At 41.5% G+C, this 19,958-nt stretch overlaps 4 protein-coding genes across 7 annotated transcripts; 2 read left to right on the forward strand and 2 right to left on the reverse strand.

Annotated features, from left to right (window-relative positions):
* Positions 1 to 5: 5 nt before the first annotated feature.
* On the reverse strand, positions 6 to 2,927 carry alkbh2 (alkB homolog 2, alpha-ketoglutarate dependent dioxygenase). 3 transcript variants are annotated; one of them, XM_014161173.2, is made up of 4 exons: positions 2,543 to 2,927; positions 969 to 1,258; positions 688 to 886; positions 6 to 426 (listed from the first exon to the last, which is right to left on the reverse strand). In XM_014161173.2, exons 2-4 carry the CDS (start codon positions 1,240 to 1,242, stop codon positions 117 to 119), a joined length of 783 nt encoding a protein of 260 aa, XP_014016648.2. In that variant the 5' UTR covers positions 1,243 to 1,258; positions 2,543 to 2,927; the 3' UTR covers positions 6 to 116. The 3 variants fall into 3 exon arrangements, with proteins under 3 accessions (XP_014016648.2, XP_045559126.1, XP_014016649.2); XM_045703170.1 differs by having other exon boundaries at positions 688 to 883; positions 969 to 1,299; XM_014161174.2 differs by having other exon boundaries at positions 969 to 1,299.
* On the forward strand, positions 1,701 to 13,801 carry unga (uracil DNA glycosylase a). Its single transcript, XM_014161172.2, has 8 exons — positions 1,701 to 1,724; positions 2,280 to 2,366; positions 2,921 to 3,127; positions 3,216 to 3,311; positions 3,486 to 3,583; positions 6,350 to 6,438; positions 12,254 to 12,432; positions 12,543 to 13,801. The coding sequence occupies exons 1-8, from the start codon at positions 1,701 to 1,703 to the stop codon at positions 12,681 to 12,683; spliced, it is 921 nt and encodes a 306-aa protein (XP_014016647.2). The 3' UTR covers positions 12,684 to 13,801.
* A 694-nt stretch (positions 13,802 to 14,495) lies between these two features.
* Positions 14,496 to 18,205, forward strand: pxmp2 (peroxisomal membrane protein 2). Of its 2 annotated transcripts, none has more exons than XM_014161177.2 (5): positions 14,496 to 14,723; positions 15,207 to 15,329; positions 15,440 to 15,602; positions 17,638 to 17,757; positions 17,842 to 18,205. In XM_014161177.2, exons 1-5 carry the CDS (start codon positions 14,515 to 14,517, stop codon positions 17,908 to 17,910), a joined length of 684 nt encoding a protein of 227 aa, XP_014016652.1. In that variant the 5' UTR covers positions 14,496 to 14,514; the 3' UTR covers positions 17,911 to 18,205. The 2 variants fall into 2 exon arrangements, with proteins under 2 accessions (XP_014016652.1, XP_045559127.1); XM_045703171.1 differs by having other exon boundaries at positions 14,515 to 14,723; positions 15,051 to 15,329.
* Positions 18,206 to 18,720: 515 nt separating this feature from the next.
* isg15 (ISG15 ubiquitin like modifier) lies at positions 18,721 to 19,958 on the reverse strand. Its single transcript, NM_001141230.2, is given in 2 exon segments — positions 18,721 to 19,406; positions 19,844 to 19,958. A coding segment is annotated over 1 exon segment (471 nt). The 5' UTR covers positions 19,398 to 19,406; positions 19,844 to 19,958; the 3' UTR covers positions 18,721 to 18,926.

Consider the following 19,958-nt stretch of genomic DNA (forward strand, 5'->3'; position numbering starts at 1 on the left):
AAAGATACATTCAGAAACTAGTTTAATCAATATTGCAGTGGGGACAGTGGTTAGATAGTACGTCCCCTGACGTCAGCCACAATGAAGTGAGACTCCCAACGGACCATGTCTGACCCTCATTTCTTGCCGTCTTGGAGGATGCGTCTGAAGGTAAGGTTGATGCGGGGTGTGAGGACCCTCTTGCGGGCTGGCAGGCTGTGGTACCAGTGGGTGTTTGTGGGAGAATTCATGAGGAGCAGGCTTCCGTGGGCCAGTTCCAGCTTCACCGGGTTGATCTGCCGCCGGCACTGTTTTCCCCGTGACTCCCGGTGTCTGAAGACAAAGTCCCGGACCGCCCCCAGGGATACGGAGGCGATGGGACAGAGGGGGTCCAGTTCCCGCTCATCATCACGGTGCTCACCCATGTGATCATGTCCATCTTTGTACCTGAGAAAACCAGGAGCAGCTACAATGGAATCACAGTCGCACAGTCCTAGAGTGTATTTATTACACCGAAACCGTTTACTCCAAACAGAAACCGTTTTGCAACGAAAACTAGTTTCTATTGGATAAATTCAAATAGGTCCCTCCCTGTTTTGCTCTATTTGCATCTATTTGGTTCTTAAACGGTAAACTGTTTCTGTTGCAAGACGTAATGAATACATCCTGTAGATGTAGAATCTTCTATAGCAGTGTAGACAGACTCACCTGTTAATCAGGACAAAGTTGAAGGTTTGCCCTGTTGCCTTTGTAACAGCATCACGAATGTACTCCAAGGTTGGAGTCCACGGGCTAGCCTGAAGACTCACTCCAGAATAGTTGTAGGTTAGTCCTGCGTCCCCACAAGTCGCCTGCTTTCTGGGGACATTGTAGACCTTTCCAAACACCTGAATCTTTGTTTTATCTCCTGTAACAAAAGAATGGCTCATCTACATACCAAGAAAAAATGTATCTGAACTGTCACTGAATTGAGTGTGACAATTGTATACCTGTGAGGTAGACTACCTCCTCCTCCAGCTGTGTGTAGAGGCAGTCTGCTTCCTCTTTAGGAAAGAGTAGAGCATAGTCACAGTCCAGTCCCTCTGCTTCAATCTTCTGCCAAGGCTGAGAGAACTCAGTCAAATAGGCATCCTCCTTCACATCCTCCTTTACAATCCCCTGATTGCATTCTTCCTCTTTAAATTTTTTCCACACAGGTTCTCTCTGTTCATCTGTTGTCCCATCAATATAGCGCTTCCTGGTTTGACTCACAAATGTATCCATCAGTCACCTTCTTGCTCTGTGCTCACCAACATGAGAAAACTTCATTGTAATAATGTCCTAGACCAAGAATGAAAAGAGAACACAGGAGTACGGATAACAGGAGGAATAGGCCTACAGATAAACGTATAGCATAGGATAATTAATTACTAAATACATGAGTGGAAAGTTTACAATATATCACTATACTTGGCCATTACAGTTTAATACCTTGCTAATCTCAAGTATGAACATTGAACTATAACCATTGACGTAAACAGGTACAAAATGCACACTATGATGGACAGTGCCACCCGGGATCCTTGGGACGTCCCTACCCTTAAACCCTAACCTTAACCTCTACCCTTACCCAGTGTTTCCCAAACTCGGTCCTGGGGACCCCAAGGGGTGCACTTTTTTGTTGTTGCCATAGAACTACACAGCTGATTCAAATAATCAACTTATCATCAAAACGTGCACCCATGGGGTCCCCAGGACCGAGTTTGGTAAACACTGCCTTAACCATTTTAAATGTCAACTTCAATGGTTGGTCGTGGTGAATGGGTTGGCTTAAAAACGACTTACTACTTTTTAGCTACTTTGCAACTACTTAGCATTTTAGCTAACCCTTCCCCTAACCATTTTAGCTAACCTTTAACCAACGCCTAAACTTAACCCTAACCCTCAACCCTAGCCTAGCTAACATAACATTTCACTTTTTGCAAATTCGTAACATATAATACGAATTGTAATTTGTAACACATCATACGAAATGGGCGATGGACTGCCACAAATGTAAACATATCATACTAAATAGGGTGTCGCAAATTTACGTGCAGAATAAAACTAAATGTTCTGAGACCCGGTTGGATAGCGCCGACCATACTATGACCGAAGCCCTGCGCCTTCACCTTACCAATACGTCATCGCAAGTTGGCGGGAAATGTTCTGTCAGAGAAGTGGTTCAAAACAAGCGGGACTGTGTTAGTGCTGCTGAACAATAAGGAAAGCAAGCTCGAATTCAACTACTACCAAATTAATCAAGGTTACTAAAATGATAGGGCAGACCTATCAATTCTTTTTTTTCGCCCATTTCGAAGAAGAGAGCTTCGGGAGAGGAAAATGAGAGAGAGGATGCCCAAGAACATGTGAGAATTAGCGCACTATTCATTTATAATAATTGTTTGCACGCGAGCTGCATGAGTACAAACCGGTGCAAATGTGTAACTAATTTAGGTAACTAACATTCTGTACATAACTTTTAACCTAAAGTTGCATGTATACACATTGAAATCAGGTTATATACAGTTTCACCAGCACGTACCTTGTTGTCTTGACGCTGTTATTACAATAATATTCTTGCTAACTAACAAAATCATTGATTCAATTGTTACATTTTATGTGATAACATTGAAAAGACCATACAACATGGGTTTCAAACCAGGATTCTAAACCATCTTTGACCGTAACACACAAATCCCGCGATATCTTTACCATCAGCGATCACAGGGGGTGGGCTCACTGGCGTCAGTGTTTAGGAAATTTGCTCGAGTTTCGTAGCAGATTTAGAACATGTTGCTAGCTAGCTAAAATGCTTGCAATGAATGTACCGTATTTGAGACGTTGTCCAATAATGTTTTTAACTGCACTATTAACAGCCACACGTGTTTCACCAACCTTGCATTTTGCTCAATATATCAAGGTTGGACGGGTGAAGAAGCTGAAGCTATCAGGCAACGGAAAGACGGAGTCACCCACTTCTTCAGTGTGTCCAGAACTGCTGGCCCGAATCGCCAAAAACAAGCAAGCAGCGTTGGAGAAACTGTGCGCCAGTAACACACCGGATGAATTTGGGGAGAGTTGGCGAAAGAGTTTGGGCTCTGAGTTTGGAAAGCCTTATTTCAGAAACGTAATATGAGTCTACCCACACATAGGTACATCGTACAGATTATCAGAAATGTGCATAATCTAATTCCCTTCGCTCCTTACTGTTACAGTTGATGTCTTTCGTTGATGGAGAGAGGAAACTGAACACTGTCTACCCACCCCCTCAGCATGTTTTCACCTGGACACAGATGTGTGACATCCAAGATGTAAGTTTAGGTTTTTGACAACAATGGCACATGTACAGATTTTCATATTAAGGGACAGAAACCCTCTAATGTACAGTATGAGCCAACTCATAAGGTTAGGCTGTACAAGTTATTTCCAGGGGGAAGAACCACTGCACTGCCCATAATGATCAGAGCCATTTCTCCTTGGTACAGGTCAAGGTTGTAGTCCTCGGCCAGGACCCATATCACGGTCCAAACCAAGCCCATGGATTATGCTTCAGTGTGCAGAGACCTATCCCACCTCCACCCAGGTAGCCTACAGTATTATTACGTTGTAGACCATATTGAACATATCCAGGCAAGGGGAATATGTTTCCTGCAATAAAATGTATGGTGTAATAAATACAGTGCCTTTAGAAATGTATTTTAATTGTCTTTTTTGTCAATGATCTACACAAAATACTTGAATGTCAATGTGGAGGGAAAATTCTAACATCTGTAAAAAATTATGAAAAATAAAACCCTGTCTTGATTAGATTGGCATTCAACCCCCTTGGTCAATACATGTTAGAATCACCTATGGCAGCGACTATAGCTGTGAATCTTTCTGGATGTCTTTGTATTTTACCCCCTTTTTCTCCCCAATTTCGTGATATCCAATTGCGATCCTGTCTTGTCGCTGCAACTCCCCAACAGGCTCGGGTCATGCGTCGAGTCATGCGTCCCCCGAAACATGACTCGCCAAACCGAGCTTCTTAACACCAGCCCGCTTAACTCGGAAGCCAGCTGCACCAATGTGTCGGAGGAAACACCATTCAACTGACGACTGAAGTCAGCCTGCAGACGCCCAGCCCACCACAAGGAGTCGCTAGAGCGCGATGAGCCAAGTAAAGCCCCCCCGGCCAAACCCTCCCCTAACCTGGACGTTGCTGGGCCAATTGTGTGTCGCCCTATGGGACTTCCAGTCACGGCCTGGGATCGAACCCAGGTCTGTAGTGACGCCTCAAGCACTGTGATGCAGTGCCTTATACCACTGCGCCACACGGCAGGCCCCGTAACCTGAGTCTTTTAACCAAAATAACAGATGAGACGACAAATGTCACCTACCCCTTTAAGGGCGAGAGGTTACTGTGGTAGCTCAAGTCATGTTTGTTCCTGTGAGATTGAGTCTGACTAGTAGAAGTGTTGTCTTCTCTTCCCTAGCAGTTGAAACTCAAACATAGAAAAACAATGTAAATAGCCAAGAAACACAAGTACAAAGTCTAACTTCAGTAGACTTTCTTTTCAAGTAAATTAGACCAGTGTTTATGCTTGTGCGCAGCGCTTCTAACACCTTGATGACACCGACAGCGTCATTACTCATAATGTTACACATCATCTTCTGGATGTGTGTGCAACAAAATGTCAACATTCACCTTCTGCTACCATTTCTGTCAAGCCGTCTACACATACAGTTTGACACATACGTTCAACGTATGCACCCCAGAACGCACTGCAACTGCCTCTGCAACGCAATGCTGCAAGACAAATGCAGCGTTCCATTGGAAATGAATGTACTTCTGGTGTACCAAAATGCAATGATGCTGTCGGTGTGATCGAGGTGTAAAAATGAATCTTTCACTCAGCTCTTTACATGCGCACAGCCCCCAGCCAGGCAGTGTGACGTGGAATAGGCTATATAGGATTCATCGTTCTTTGACTTTGTGCGATTTAAATTGACAAACTATGAAACAAAACGGCAGAAATACTTTGAAGACAGCTACTGCACCATTTATTTTACTATAAATGTGATCATACTTTACTTTTTATTCACATGTGAGTGAAATGCTCGCACTGTTGAGCCCTGACCATCTGTCAACGTGGTTGGTGAAATAGACATCTTACACACCAATGCCAAAATGTACCCACATTTGGCAGGTGGCGGGTGTTAATTTTAGGCCCTGGTTGTGTTGGATTTGCCCCAAACATAACGCTTTGTATACGGGACGTAAAGTTAATTTCTTTGGCAAATTTTTTGCAGTTTTACTTTAGTGCCTTATTGCAAACAGGATAAATGTTTTGGAATATTTTTATTCTGTGCAGGCTTCTTTCTTTTCACTGTTTAATTAGGTTAGTATTGTGGAGTAACTACAATGTTTATCCATCCTCAGTTTTCTCCTATCACGGCCGTTAGTCTCTTTAACTGTTTTAAAGTCCCTATTGGCCTCATGGTGAAATCCCTGAGCGCTTTCCTTCCTCTCCGGGCAATTGAGTTAGTGACTTTGTAGTGACTGGGTGTATTGATACTAGTGGAGGCTGTTGAGGGGAGGATGACTCATAATAATGGAGTAAATGGAAACCATGGAAACCATGTGTTCTATGTATTTGATACCATTCCACTAATTCTGCTCCGGCCATTACCACGAGTCTGTCCTCCCCAATTAAGGTGCCACCAACCAACTTATTGATACACCATCCAAAGTGTACTTAACTTCACCATTCTCCAAGGATATTCGATGTCTACCAATAGGGGCCCTTTGTGAGGCATTGGAAAACCTCCCTGGTCTTTGTGGTTGAATCTGTTTGAAATTCACTGCTCGACTGAGGGACCTTAGGTAATTGTATGTGTGGATACAGAGATGACGTAGTCATTCAAAAAATCATGTTAAACACTTATTGCACACAGTGAGTGCATTTAACTTATTATGTGAGTTGTTAAGCACATTTTTTCTCCTGAACTTATTTAGGCTTGCCCTAACAAACGAGTAGAATACTTATTGACTCAAGACATTTCAGCTTTTCATTTGCAAAAGATAAATAAATTGAAAAACATAATTCCACTTTGACATTATGGGGTATTGTGTGTTGGCCAGTGTAAAACAAAATCTACATTTAATAAATGTTTTAATTCAGGCTGTAACAACAAAATGTGGAGAAAGTCAAGGTGTGTGAATACTTTCTGAAGGCACTGTATCTATCTGTGTGAAGGACATTTTGCTTTTTAGCCTTTTTTATTCGGTGCTGTATTGGATTTAGTTTTTCATATCATTGACACAGTTGCCACATCCTCAAATGTAGAGCCTCTTCTTTTTTTTCAGCTTATTGAATATGTACAAAGAATTGGCGTCTGATATAGAGGGCTTCCAGCACCCTGGACATGGAGATTTAACTGGATGGGCTAAACAAGGTACTGTTGGCACAATAGTCTAGCACACGTCCTCGAGGACATAATGACTCCAGTCCTCGAGGACATAATGTCTGCAAGTGTATGCTCCTCCCTTCTACCTTATTGATCAGTTAAAGTCATTGATTAGTTAGGAACTCCCCTTGCCTGGTTGTCTAGGTCTTAAGTGGACACTAATTGAAAGCAAATAAAGAAAGCCAGCAGAGAGACAGCCCTTGAGGAATTGAGTTTGACTAGGGCTGGGTGGTATACTGTATTTGACGATATACCGGTATTGATGCACGGACCGGTTTGGGTTTTACTTTACTTTCTATAATGTTATTTCAATGTTGTTGTTTTTTTCTATTAATATTTTTTGGGAAATGTGAGACGCTACTCCACCGTGTGTAGCGTCCGTTTTTATAGTTTACTCCGCTACTTGAGTCGTGTCTCTCCTCTCATTCCGCTTTCCACACAGACCAAGCCCTGCCCCCTGTCACTCAAGGAGCGCAGTTGTTTTTGCTCGACCACGAGACCACTTGCTTGATCTAGTCTGCATGGAACAAGATGTTGATAACGATGCTGATTTCCACTTTGCGTCTTAATATATTCCACAAGTGTAATATAATTACACAATTAGTTTGTATCGTACTGTCTGCAACTTCTTAGAAAGTTGTGGCTAAAATGAATCGTTTTAGCCTCATGCTAATTGCTAGTTAGCTAGCTAATAAATGTACTGAGTCAGAGCAAACGTAGCTAGCTAATATAGCCTGATTCCATTGATTGTGTAGGCCTAAATCAACATGTTTGTGCAACAGTATCTTCTAAATTAACTTCTCTAGGGTAGGGGGCAGTATTTTGACGTCCGGATGAAAGGCGTGCCCGTAGTAAACTGCCTGCTACTCAGGCTCAGAAGGTAGGATATGCATATAATTAGTAGATTTGGATAGTAAACACTCTGAAGTTTCTAAAACAGTTTGAATGATGTCTGTGAGTATAACAGAACTCATATGGCAGGCAAAAATCTGAGAAAAATCCAACCAGGAAGTGTGGAAATCTGAGGTTTGTAGTTTTTCAAGTGATTGCCTATACAGTATACAGTGACTTAGGGTTCATTTTGCACTTCCTAAGGCTTCCACTAGATGGCAACAGTCTTTAGAACGTTGTTTCATGCTTCTCCTGTGACTGGGGAGAGAATAAGAGCTGACTCAATAAGTGGACTGCCTGAGGCCAATGAGTTGTTTACTGCGCAGGCACGCCGTTCCTTCTTTTTCCTCTGTAATGAATACGCTATTGTCCGGTTGGAATATTATCGAAGATTTATGATAAAAAGACCCTAAGGATTGATTGTAAACATTGTTTGACATGTTTCTACGAACGGTAATGGAACATTTTGACTTTTCGTCTCTGGTTTTGCGCTCGCGCATTGTGCCTTTTGGAATAGTTATCTGAACGTGCGAACAAAACGGAGGTATTTGGACATAAATATGGAGTTTATCGAACAAAACAAACATTTCTTGTGGGAGTCCTGGGAGTGCATTCCGACGAAGATCAGCAAAGGTAAGTGAAGATTTATAATACTATTTCTGAGTTTTGTTGACTCCAGAACTTGGCGGGTAACTGTATAGCTTGCTTTGATGGCTGAGCTCTGTACTCAGAATATTGAACAATGTGTTTTCGCCATAAAGCTATTTTGAAATCTGACACAGCGGTTGCATTAAGGAGAAGTGTATCTATAATTCTTTCAATAACTGTTGTAAATTTTATCAACGTTTATGATGAGTATTTTTGTAAATTGATGTGCTCATTCACCGGTGGTTTTGGAGGCAATACATTTTCTGAACATCACGCGCCAATGTAAAATGGGGTTTTTGGATATAAATATGAACTTTATCGAGCAAAACATACATGTATTGTGTAACATTGAGTCCTGGGAGTGTCATCTGATGAAGATTGTCAAAGGTTAGTGATTAATTTTAGCTGTATTTCTGGTTTTTGTGACGCCTCTCCTTGCTTGGAAAATGGCTGTGTGGTTTTTCTTGTCTCAACGCTGTCCTAACATAATTTAATGTTATGCTTTCGCCGTAAAGTCTTTTTGAAATCGGACAATGTGGTTGGATTAACGAGAAGTGTATCTTTAAAATGGGATATAATAGTTGTATGTTTGAGAAATTTGAATTAGGAGATTTTTGTTGTTTTGAATTTGCCACCCTGCTATTTCACTGGCCGTTGAATAGTGTGTCCCGCGGGTGGGACGCTAGTTAACCTCTCTAGGGTATGTGGGACGAAATCGTCCCACCTACGCAACAGCCAGTGTAATCCCGTGGCGCGTTATTCAAATTCCTCAAAAATGCAAAAACTTCAATTTTTCAAACATATGACTATTTTACACCATTTTAAAGACAAGACTCTCGTTAATCTAACCACACTGTCCGATTTCAAAAAGGCTTTACAACGAAAGCAAAACATTAGATTATGTCAGCAGAGTACCCAGCCAGAAATAATCAGACACCCATTTTTCAAGCTAGCATATAATGTCACATAAACCCAAACCACAGCTAAATGCAGCACTAACCTTTGATGATCTTCATCAGATGACAACCCTAGGACATTATGTTATACAATACATGCATGTTTTGTTCAATCAAGTTCATATTTATATGAAAAACCAGCTTTTTACATTAGCATGTGACTAGCATTCCCACCGAACACTGCCGGTGAATTTACTAAATTACTCACGATAAACGTTCACAAAAAGCATAACAATTATTTTAAGAATTATAGATACTGAACTCCTCTATGCACTCGATATGTCCGATTTTAAAATAGCTTTTCGGTGAAAGCACATTTTGCAATATTCTCAGTAGATAGCCCGGCATCACAGGGCTAGCTATTTAGACACCCAGCAAGTTTAGCACTCACCAAAGTCAGATTTACTATAAGAAAAATGTTATTACCTTTGCTGTTTTCGTCAGAATGCACTCCCAGGACTTCTACTTCAATAACAAATGTTGGTTTGGTTCAAAATAATCCATAGTTATATCCAAATAGCGACGTTTTTTCGTGCGTTCAAGACACTATCCGAAAGGGTAAATAAGGGTGACGAGCATGGCGCAATTCGTGACAAAATTCGAAATATTCCATTACTGTACTTCGAAGCATGTCAACCGCTGTTTAAAATCAATTTTTATGCCATTTTTCTCATAAAAAAGCAATAATATTCCTACCGGGAATCTGCGTTTAGGTAAACAGACAAAAGAAAATAAAGCATGGGGTCGACTCGGGCATGCGCCTAAGCCCATAGTACTCTGATCGGCCACTTGCCAAACGCGATAAAGTGTTTCAGCCAGAGGCTGCCTCGATATCGTTCAGCTTTTTCCCGGGCTCTGAGAGCCTATGGGAGCCGTAGGAAGTGTCACGTTATAGCAAAGATCCTCAGTCTTCAATAAAAAGAGCCAAGATGAAACACAACTTGTCAGACAGGCCACTTCCTGCATGGAATCCTCTCAGGTTTTTGCCTGCCATATGAGTTCTGTTATACTCACAGACACCATTCAGTTTTAGAAACTTTAGGGTGTTTTCTATCCAAAGCCAATAATTATATGCATATTCTAGTTACTGGGCAGGAGTAGTAACCAGATTAAATCGGGTAAGTTTTTTATCCGGCCGTGTCAATACTGCCCCCTAGCCCTAACAGGTTAAAGAGTTATATGCAAAGCATGAATGCTAGTATTGGCGGATCGCAACCAACTGAAAGGTGCATGCACCGCCACCTACTGTACTGGAGTGTGAAGCCTGTTATGCCCCCCCCCATTCATCTATTTCTCTGATCTAGCCCTTTGTTTCCGCCTACTGTTAATGAGTGTGAATTCATTACACTTTGTGAAACAAAGGGGAAAAGTATGGGGAAAAGAAATGGCTCTACAGCCATTAACCTCACCATTATTCCACTAATTGTCCCTATCTGATCCTACACCAGGCTGGGAGGACGGGACACTATCATTCAACACACTTAGTAACTCCTCTGCAGTAAAATCTTGTGCAACAAAGTACTTCCCTGCAGCTGCCACCACAACATTATATTCTGTGATTGACGTTCCATTTCTGCAGGACAGTTGATAACCATGGCTATGAACGCTAAGAAGCCAATCTTACTGAAGTACATGTTATTTCTATTACTCTCCATTTTGCCTCCACTTACTCTCAGGGAACCTCTTAGGATCACTCGCCCTGGACCCATCTTCCTCTACTACTCCCTTCACAGCCTCAACATAAGACACCCTCTGTACTACTCTGACCCAGTCAACCTCGACCTGCCTTTCTCTCACCGGACTCTTCTGATCTCCAGCAACATTAACACACACAGATTTTCCCACCGGTATTACACATTCCTTTGTCTCATGCCCTCCTGCACACTTCTCTAGGAATCTCCCTCCTTCACACTGCTGCAACATGACCATAAGCTTGGCACCTACAACACTGATCGGTTCGGGACAAAAGCTCTCACAGGATAACTGACACATCCTAACTTGACTTTGTCGTGTAAGGACTGCATCAAAACTCAGCAGGACAGACCGTGTCTTCTGTTTCATTACGCTCTCCACCGGGTCTGCTTCGCACCAAATGGCGGTCGTCACAGACACCAGGAATCTTCCATTTCAGTTGATCCTCCTCAACACTTAATGCGATTCCACTTATCGCTCCTTTTAGCGATGCCCTGCTCCTGAGAGCAAAGCAAAGCACTTCAAGGTACTTTCACAGATTCAACAGTCCCCAAATTCTTCTCCACCCAACCTGACACCACGTATGGATCAGCCATAAGACAAGGATCCATTCTCTCAAAATCTCACTCTCACTGGGCCACAATGATCTTTATCATCATCGGGACAAGGCTCGACCTCGGCGGTCTTCACCACACCTGCCACCGCAGGTAATTCATTCTCTCTCGTCGGGTAAAATCTTTGAGCTACTGGGGTACGGTTTTTCCTTTTTGTAATTAATGTCAATCTTCTCCACCATACCGCTTCCCTCTACAATCCACTCCTTTCTTTCTTCCTCGCTGTCCATTTCCACATCTCCACAACTGTTCAAATGGTTCTTGTGTCTTGAAATTTGTCACCATGTCACGTCCACATGAATAGAAGTAGCTATGAAAAAAACTAACATTTAATAGAGTCAAAGATTAACACTGACCAACACATTGGTTACTACCCTGTCACAATAACTCCTCATTCTATTTCCATTCCAACAGTTCACCCAAGTGTTTTGATGTAAATTGCTAGTCAAATTGCAATTGCAATATTTGGTTAAAACTAAGGCCTAGATTTGTTTGCCCATATCATGCAACCCAACGTGGAAATGATCTCAAATGAGTGCAGGAAATGCAGAAAGGGATGAAAATGGTGAATAATTTTTGGTTAAAGTTTGTTTTACACTGTTTAAATCAATCAGAATGGAGAAAGACCCATTGACATCTCTTAGAATGTATGTGTTGCCACCCTAGGATCATGCACTACTCATAAAGGAAATGTAGAACTTTTTATTATTACAAAACATCAAATATTGTCCCAATTTGTTGTAATATTGTGATATGATATTTTGGCAATATAGGCCAGCTCTAAGTTTGGCACCCCTGGTCTAGCAAGTTTGGCTATAAACATACAGTATAAATATCAGACTCCTGATGCAATATCTTAGGACTGTCATGAATGCAGGCACTATTCAGGATCATGCAGATAATCAGAACAAGTCAATTGAAGTATGGATTGGGCATTGATGTACTTCAATGCCTTGATGTGCAGTTATCATGAGCCAACTGGCGTAATGCTTCTCTTTCCAGGTGTCTTGTTGCTCAATGCTGTGCTGACCGTCCGAGCGCACCAGGCCAACTCTCATAAAGACAAGGGATGGGAAACCTTCACTGACGCTGTGGTGCAGTGGCTCAGCTCCAACCGGGAGGGCCTCGTCTTCATGCTGTGGGGGGCCTATGCTCAGAAGAAGGGAGCAGCTATTGATAGGGTTGGTTAAATTTAATTTAATATTGTATTAATAGTGAAACAAACACTTCTCTATTCTTGACACAATCCACTGACCTCAGCTTAATGGTCTTTTGTCTTTATCCTCTGTAGAAACGTCACCATGTCCTCCCCACTGTACACCCCTCCCCTTTATCTGCTCATCGAGGGTTCTTCGGATGCAAGCACTTTTCCAAGACCAATGAGTTGCTGGAGAAATCAGGGAAGGAGCCCATAGACTGGAAGGCACTTTGAGATGTCCCACACGCCTTATTTTCACGGTGTGGATTCCAAAATGCAACTAACTAGATTCATCACTACTGTTACCAAACCATAAGCTTATGGTATTATTTTTGTTATCAAGTATCTGGGTGACGTGTGTAAATGTGTACTGCAGTGGGCAAGACCATACTATATTCCTTTATTGGCAGATTATAGTTTTCACTCTGGTTTGCAGTTTGCACCCTTTAAAATGTAATTGGATTTGATCTACATTCAAGCTAAGTAATACCTCATCAACAAGTATCACTTTGGTATGTCAAAACATAGCAGCTACATCAAGGTTTCCCAAACTCAGTCTTGGCCCTACCTCTGGGTGCACATTTTGGTTTTTGCCTTAGCACCAGACAGCTGATTCAAATAATCAAAGGTTGATGAGTTGGTTATTTGAATCAGATTTTTTTTTAGGAAACCCAGGACTGGGTTTGGGAAACCTTGAGCTAAATGTGGCTGGTTTGTAAATATGTAATTATTCTGTTCTTGGTTTTTAGTAGATTTTGTATTATTCTTTTCTACTTTAAAAATAAACATACTGTTATTCAAGGCTGTTTTGTGATACTGTAATCAATAAGAAGAATATTTTTAGAATGTTTCCTCTGGGATTGATGCCTCTATGTCAGGGTTTCCCAAACTCAGTCCTGGGGACCCCATGGGGTGCATGTTTTGGTTTTTGCCCTAGCAATACAGAGCTGATTATAAAATAATCAACTATTCCTAAAGTGTTGATATATTTCAATCAGCTGTGTAGTGTTAGGGCAAAAAACTAAATGTGCACCCTTTGGGGTCACCAAAACCGAGTTTGGGAAACGATGCTCTAAGTTGATGACATGTTTAAGGTAAAAAAAAAAAATGTTTAAAAGTGATGTGCTGCATGAGGTGAGGGGGGGATTCGATTGCCTGGGTGTTTTGCGCCGGGTGAAAGTTGATTGTATTTGTTTTGGAACCGGCTGCCTCGCGGGCTTGAGCCTGGTGCCCAATTTTATATGTAATGTAAGTGCTTTAATATGTTTGGACCCCAGGAAGACTTAATGGGGATCCCTAATAAATACAAAGCCCACAACTACATTGGCAAAAGAGAAGTGGTGTAAAAATCATGTGGAATAATGAGTCGGATTCTGTTTTCAAATGCAAAACTCATTGCTTTATCTGTCTTCCCAATGAACACTTGTTGACAAAATGGCCGAGCGGTGCAGATTAGTGATCGATATGCTTCTCCCTCACCGTTTTTGCACTTTCACTGTCACGTGCCATACATGGTGGACAGCTCAGTGTAATCGAATCCGCCCACTGTCAGGTTACGTTCCAGACCTTGAGTGGCCACTGGCCAGACCAATGACTATAGGGCCATATCAATGATTTATATATACACTAGAGGACGAACATGGGGTGCTGTTTTGAAGCCACCGCCCCTCCGTCTTCGCACTCCACGTTGTAAAAAAATATTTTGAAAGCTATAGATTTTTTTTATTTTTATGCCTGCATTTGTTTGTTCCACGTTTATTATATTATTGACAACTTAATGTATACTTTTACATTCTATTATGTGAGCTTAACATAGAAATTAAAATATATATAAAAACATTTACCTAAAGTATGATTTTGTAATGTTACTGTCACCTCTACAAAAAAAACGTAAACACATGTAATTTTGTCCTTGAAACATTGAATTAAAATACTGTAGAATTCCATCCACTCCTATGGAGGACTGCTTCTTATTCTAGGTAGTGCCAATATGGCCGACAGGTGGCTTCAAATTCGCTCATTGGCCATAACATAGCTTCAGCAATCCAGGGTTTATATACATCATATGTCCAAACATATCTGTCATAGGGCTGGACACATCTGTGCGGTGGTGGTCCTTCAAACACAAAACGTATCGTCTAAATGCAACATTTCTACCGTGACAATGCCTGTACAAAGTTTACCGATTCGAGACTCTGCCTTCCATGTGCGACTGCTGCATCAATACTTGATTCTGCTGAAGAAATACCCAATTCTTACCAAATCCGTGACGAGGTCAGTATAGCTAACGTTAGCTGGCCTTTTCAAATAGTTTGAATATAATGGGATTATTAGCTAGTTAGCTTGCAGGGGTCATTATCGTTATTGTATAGCTAACTAGTGTAACACCTAACAATTGACAACAATTACTACTGGTCACGCATACAGAACTTGTTCTTAACTGACTTGCCTAGTTAAATAAAGGTTTAAAAAAATGCATTAACTCATTTGTGGTAGACATCGTAAGGGTATGGAGCTACTTGATCATTTGCAAACTATGCCTAGGCAAGGTAAACATATCCTTTTGCCAAGACCTTTCTACTTTGCTCTGTCTGTTTTCAGCCAATCAGCCTCTGCTCTAAGAACCTCCCTCATCTTTCCTGGCAACAGTTGCTGTCATAGTTGCATTGTTTCAATGCACTTAAAGAAAAACACTTTCTTCAAACTTTGACCACTACCATGGCATGACTACAAATAAACGGTCTACATCTTTTTCAGTGGCATTCTCTCAGCAATGGGAAATCTTCTATCTCAAGCATTGGAAGCAAAACGAAAGGCCAAAGAAGGGATCCCAGTGAAGGAGATTGACATTTCAGGACCTGCCCGCTTTGCCATTTATGGGTAGGCATGTGATTAAAATCAGGTCCAAATCACTTGAATTGTTTTTTTTAATTTATTGCAATGTACTGTACAATGAACACAGTCATTGAAATTTCCTGTTTTTGTTTCAGGTTGCTCATTACTGGGCCTGTAAGCCATTACTTTTACCAACTTATGGAGGTGTTGATGCCTACCACTGTTCCATACTGCATGGTGAAACGCTTGCTCTTGGATCGCCTTATCTTCGCCCCTGCATTCCTGCTACTTTTCTTCTTTGTTATGAACATCCTGGAGGTAAGTCAGCTTCTCCACTATTTTACATTTACGTCATTTAGCAGACGCTCTTATCCAGAGCGACTTACAAATTGGTGCATTCACCTTATGATATCCAGTGGAACACCCACTTTACAATAGTACATCTACATCTTTTTTTTGGGGGGGGGGGTATCCTATCCCAGGTATTCCTTAAAGAGGTGGGGTTTCAGGTGTCTCCGGAAGGTGGTGATTGACTCTGCTGTCCTGGCGTCGTGAGGGAGCTTGTTCCACCATTGGGGTGCCAGAGCAGCGAACAGTTTTGACTGGGCTGAGCGGGAACTGTGCTTCCGCAGAGGTAGGGGGGCCAGCAGGCCAGAGGTGGATGAACGCAGTGCCCTTGTTTGGGTGTAGGGACTGATCAGAGCCTGAAGGTACGGAGGTGCCGTTCCCCTCACAGCTCCGTAGGCAGGCACCATGGTCTTGTAACAGATGCGAGCTTTAACTGGAAGCAGTGGAGTGTCCGGAGGAGCGGGGTGACGTGAGAGAACTTCGGAAGGTTGAACACCAGACGGGCTGCGGCGTTCTGGATGAGTTGTCGGGGTTTAATGGCACAGGCAGGGAGCCCCGCCAACAGCGAGTTGCAGTAATCCAGACGGGAGATGACAAGTGCCTGGATTAGGACCTGCGCTGCTTCCTGTGTGAGGCAGGGTCGTACTCTGCGAATGTTGTAGAGCAGGAACCTACAGGATCGGGTCACCGCCTTGATGTTAGCGGAGAACGACAGGGTGTTGTCCAGGGTCACACCAAGGCTCTTAGCACTTTGGGAGGAGGACACAATGGAGTTGTCAACCGTGATGGCGAGATCATGGAACGGGCAGTCCTTCCCTGGGAGGAAGAGCAGCTCCGTCTTGCCGAGGTTCAGCTTGAGGTGGTGATCCGTCATCCACACTGATATGTCTGCCAGACATGCAGAGATGCGATTCGCCACCTGGTTATCAGAAGGGGGAAGGAGAAGTCTTTCTGTACCATACACCTGACTAGCCCATTCATAGACGCTACTGACTTTAGCGCCTATTGACGATAGTATCTTCTAGCCGGGGGAACATACATTTCTTCTGTTTCTTTTATTTTCCAAAACTGTATCTTTCATATCAGCGAGAAATCATTTTCAAAAACAAAAGTTTATATTACTACACAAATTTATAGAGTTCCCACGCGGACATATTTCCATGTTACAGCGTTTGTTTATAGAAAACAGACGCAAGACAGTCGACTACCTGTGCAAATTATATGCATCACCTAACACCTATGTGTAAACCGAAGATGGATGCCACAAACGTGATGTCACTGAAAAATAGTGTTGGCTGCAACTGTGTTAACTGGTTAATACAGTGTACAGTAAGTGAATGCCGAGTGTGTGCTCAAGGGAAAGGGTGGCTATATTGAAGAATCTCAACTCTAAAATATGTTTTGATTTGTGTAACACTTTTTTTGGTTACTACATGATTCCATATGTGTTATTTCATAGTTTTGATGTCTTCACTATTATTCTACAATGTAGAAAATAGTAAAAATAAATAAAAAAGGTAAAACCCTTGAATGAGTAGGTGTTGTAAAACTTTTGACCGGTAGTGTATGTTTTCCATTTGTGACATTATTTTGATGTGATATGAAAGTAGAGGGCTTTAAGTTTAGAACCGTACCGCAATTGAGAATCGATTCACATTTAGAGTATTTGGTTGTTTTGCCTGCCAGAGCCAGTAAGCCTCTAAACAGAACATGTAAGGTCCTTGGACTATAAGCAGTAACATTAGGTTCCTTTAGTCCATTATTACTGACCAACTCTCCCTGCTTGGATCAGATAGCACTGTCTCATATAAAAAAAATATTACTCTGTGTAGTTCAAACTTTATGCAGGGACTGCCTCCTAGTCTGTCAGTTTATGTTGGTCCTAGTGAAATTATGCAGTACTACTCAGACAGTTAATTTCCATTAGTGGTTCATTAATTACATTCTAATCCAGACTATTGCCATGCCTGTACATTCATTTTCATCCATTCTAATGCTATTTTAGGGTAAGAGGTGGGCAGACTTCCAGAGCAAAGTGAATAGTAGTTATTGGCCTGCCTTGAAGATGAACTGGAAAGTGTGGACCCCCTTCCAGTTCATCAACATCAACTATGTGGCTGTAGAGGTGAGCAGTTCTCACTGGCTTTTCTTTTATGCATTCATCTGGAATGTAGTTGTGCTCTGTTACCAATCTGTGTTGTGTTTTCAGTTTCGAGTGCTGTTCGCCAACATGGTGGCCTTATTTTGGTATGCTTACCTTGCGTCTGTGAGGAAGTGAAGACTCCCAAGATCTTTTCCTTGATTGCTGAAGTAAGAAGGCACCGGGTGTGCCTCTGGAGCTACAGAACGTTACAAGGACAGGCCTGTGAATGCCAGTGCAGCAAGCTGGTACAACCAGGCAAATTGACTGGGGTGATGTGTAGGACTTCACTCGCATACTACAAAAGTACTACACTAAGGAAATTGTAACACATCTAATGTGTTGCTCACATGCAGAATAACCGATAACTAAAATGTTCAATGTTAATTCTTACTACTGATATTTCCAATCTTAAATTAATTGAAATACTTGAGTATCTTTGTGCGTGGTGTATTTTGGTTTGAACAATGGTAAATATATGTTACCTATTCTTGATAGATACAAATGTATATTATAATTTAAGATGAAGCAAATTTGCTGTAGGAAATTAATATCAGTAACTGTTTCAACCTTGAATGCAATTCATTTAACACCATCTTAATATTTATTTATTTATTTTTTTATTTAATATGCAATGTTAAGATTTATCAGACCATGAAGCATTGTGTATATTGCTGACAAGACTGGCCTGTAGTTTCCTCATGTGGACTGCCTTCAGTTTAGTTTGAGTCTCAACTCAGCTGTAAATCTTACTGCTGTCTTTGTCTCTATCAGGTCAAATAAGGGAGCAACAGCACATCGGACTGAAACTGCCAAAGTATTTTACATCCTGATGCATTTGATTTAACTGTATTTTATAAATGAAAACAAGAACCAGTCCATTACCTTATGTTGCTTTAACTTTTGTTTTGAGTTGGAGCCATGACAATGATGGTAGACTGAGTTTTATACTTGGTTATTACTTTATTACAATCTCATTTACATTATTTCAACAAAAGCCAATATCAGCCATGCTTAATTTAAAAGTTTCAACTGAATACAAAAGTAACACTAATCATTTTTTGGACAAGATAGCTTTTTCTCTATAGACATGGAATGCATAATAAGTTAAGGGCTTCAGGTGACCGGTGGTTTCAGGTCGATACTGGGTGTCTTCAGCCTCCCCTTAGACGGAGCGTCAGGTGAATAGTGCTTAGATTTCTGACACCATAGTCTTCCAGTTTCTTGTCGTCATCGAGCTGCTTGCCCTGGTGAATCAGCCTCTGTTGGTTGGCTGGGACTCCCTCCTTGTTTTGGACTTTGGCTTTGAACTGGGTAACAGTCTCACCTGACACCACCTCATATGTGTGAGTCTGGCCCTTGTCGTTTTTCAGGAACACCTGGATATGAGTGGGTTCTGTAATCAGCAACATCAGTTTGGATCCTGAATGCAGGCCATAGTCACTCAAAGTTTTTGAATCATCGCTGAGACTGATGTTGTTCCCATTGACACCTGACAGCCTCTGCCTTCCCATGGCCACTCCAAAGTGTTGCTTGATCAGACTCTTGAGGGACCCCAGAGTGGTGTGTGGCTGAACCATCAGGGGACGTGACTCCCCATTCAAAAGTGTTATAGTGAGTTCCATGACAGATATCTGAAAGAGGATTTAATGTATTATTTATTTGGCCTTACAATAGCATAGCTCATTTGAATGATATGAATGAATTAGTCTTTACTTAAAGCCTGCTGGTATAATGCTTTATAACTGGTTAAAAGCATGTATGATCCTTTGTCTTATAAGGCTTTCAATATATAATGTCCACTCTCTATCAACACTTCTGCTGACTCAAATGGCTGGAATTTAGTGAGAATCATTATGAGATGATTGAAAGACATAAGGGGGTATTATCATACATGCTCATGACAATTTATACAACATATTATAACCTTTATATTAACCTACAGGCTTCAAGGTTACCATTGATTCAGCCCATTGTAATAACTAAAATAATGTGTAAGAGAATTGCTTGATAGCTTTAACAGCAGAGTTATACAAAGTATTATAGCCTAATGATTAAACAAAAGACTCACCTTTTCAGTAGATATTGTTGAGAAGTCCTTGTTGTGAAGTCTTGCAAACTGTTTCAACAAATAGTTTTGAGAAATCGGTATGTTGACAAAAACAACTTCTACGATTGAAGATGGT

Source organism: Salmo salar, chromosome ssa20 (genome assembly GCF_905237065.1).
Source record: "Salmo salar chromosome ssa20, Ssal_v3.1, whole genome shotgun sequence".
NCBI classification, from domain to species: domain Eukaryota; kingdom Metazoa; phylum Chordata; class Actinopteri; order Salmoniformes; family Salmonidae; genus Salmo; species Salmo salar.

Excerpts from the sequence above, each read along its gene's own strand:
- alkbh2 (XM_014161173.2), bottom strand. The coding sequence starts at position 1,242 with ATGGATACATTTGTGAGTCAAACCAGGAAGCGCTATATTGATGGGACA. Across the intron at positions 887-968 it reads GGAGGTAGTCTACCTCACAG|GAGATAAAACAAAGATTCAG; the intron begins GTATACAATTGT and ends CTTTTGTTACAG. Across the intron at positions 427-687 it reads AACTTTGTCCTGATTAACAG|GTACAAAGATGGACATGATC; the intron begins GTGAGTCTGTCT and ends TGGTTTTCTCAG.
- unga (XM_014161172.2), top strand. The coding sequence starts at position 1,701 with ATGGGGTCCCCAGGACCGAGTTTG. Across the intron at positions 3,128-3,215 it reads GAAAGCCTTATTTCAGAAAC|TTGATGTCTTTCGTTGATGG; the intron begins GTAATATGAGTC and ends TTACTGTTACAG. Across the intron at positions 6,439-12,253 it reads AACTGGATGGGCTAAACAAG|GTGTCTTGTTGCTCAATGCT; the intron begins GTACTGTTGGCA and ends TTCTCTTTCCAG.
- pxmp2 (XM_014161177.2), top strand. The coding sequence starts at position 14,515 with ATGTCCAAACATATCTGTCATAGGGCTGGACACATCTGTGCGGTGGTG. Across the intron at positions 14,724-15,206 it reads CTTACCAAATCCGTGACGAG|TGGCATTCTCTCAGCAATGG; the intron begins GTCAGTATAGCT and ends CATCTTTTTCAG. Across the intron at positions 15,330-15,439 it reads GCCCGCTTTGCCATTTATGG|GTTGCTCATTACTGGGCCTG; the intron begins GTAGGCATGTGA and ends TTTTTGTTTCAG.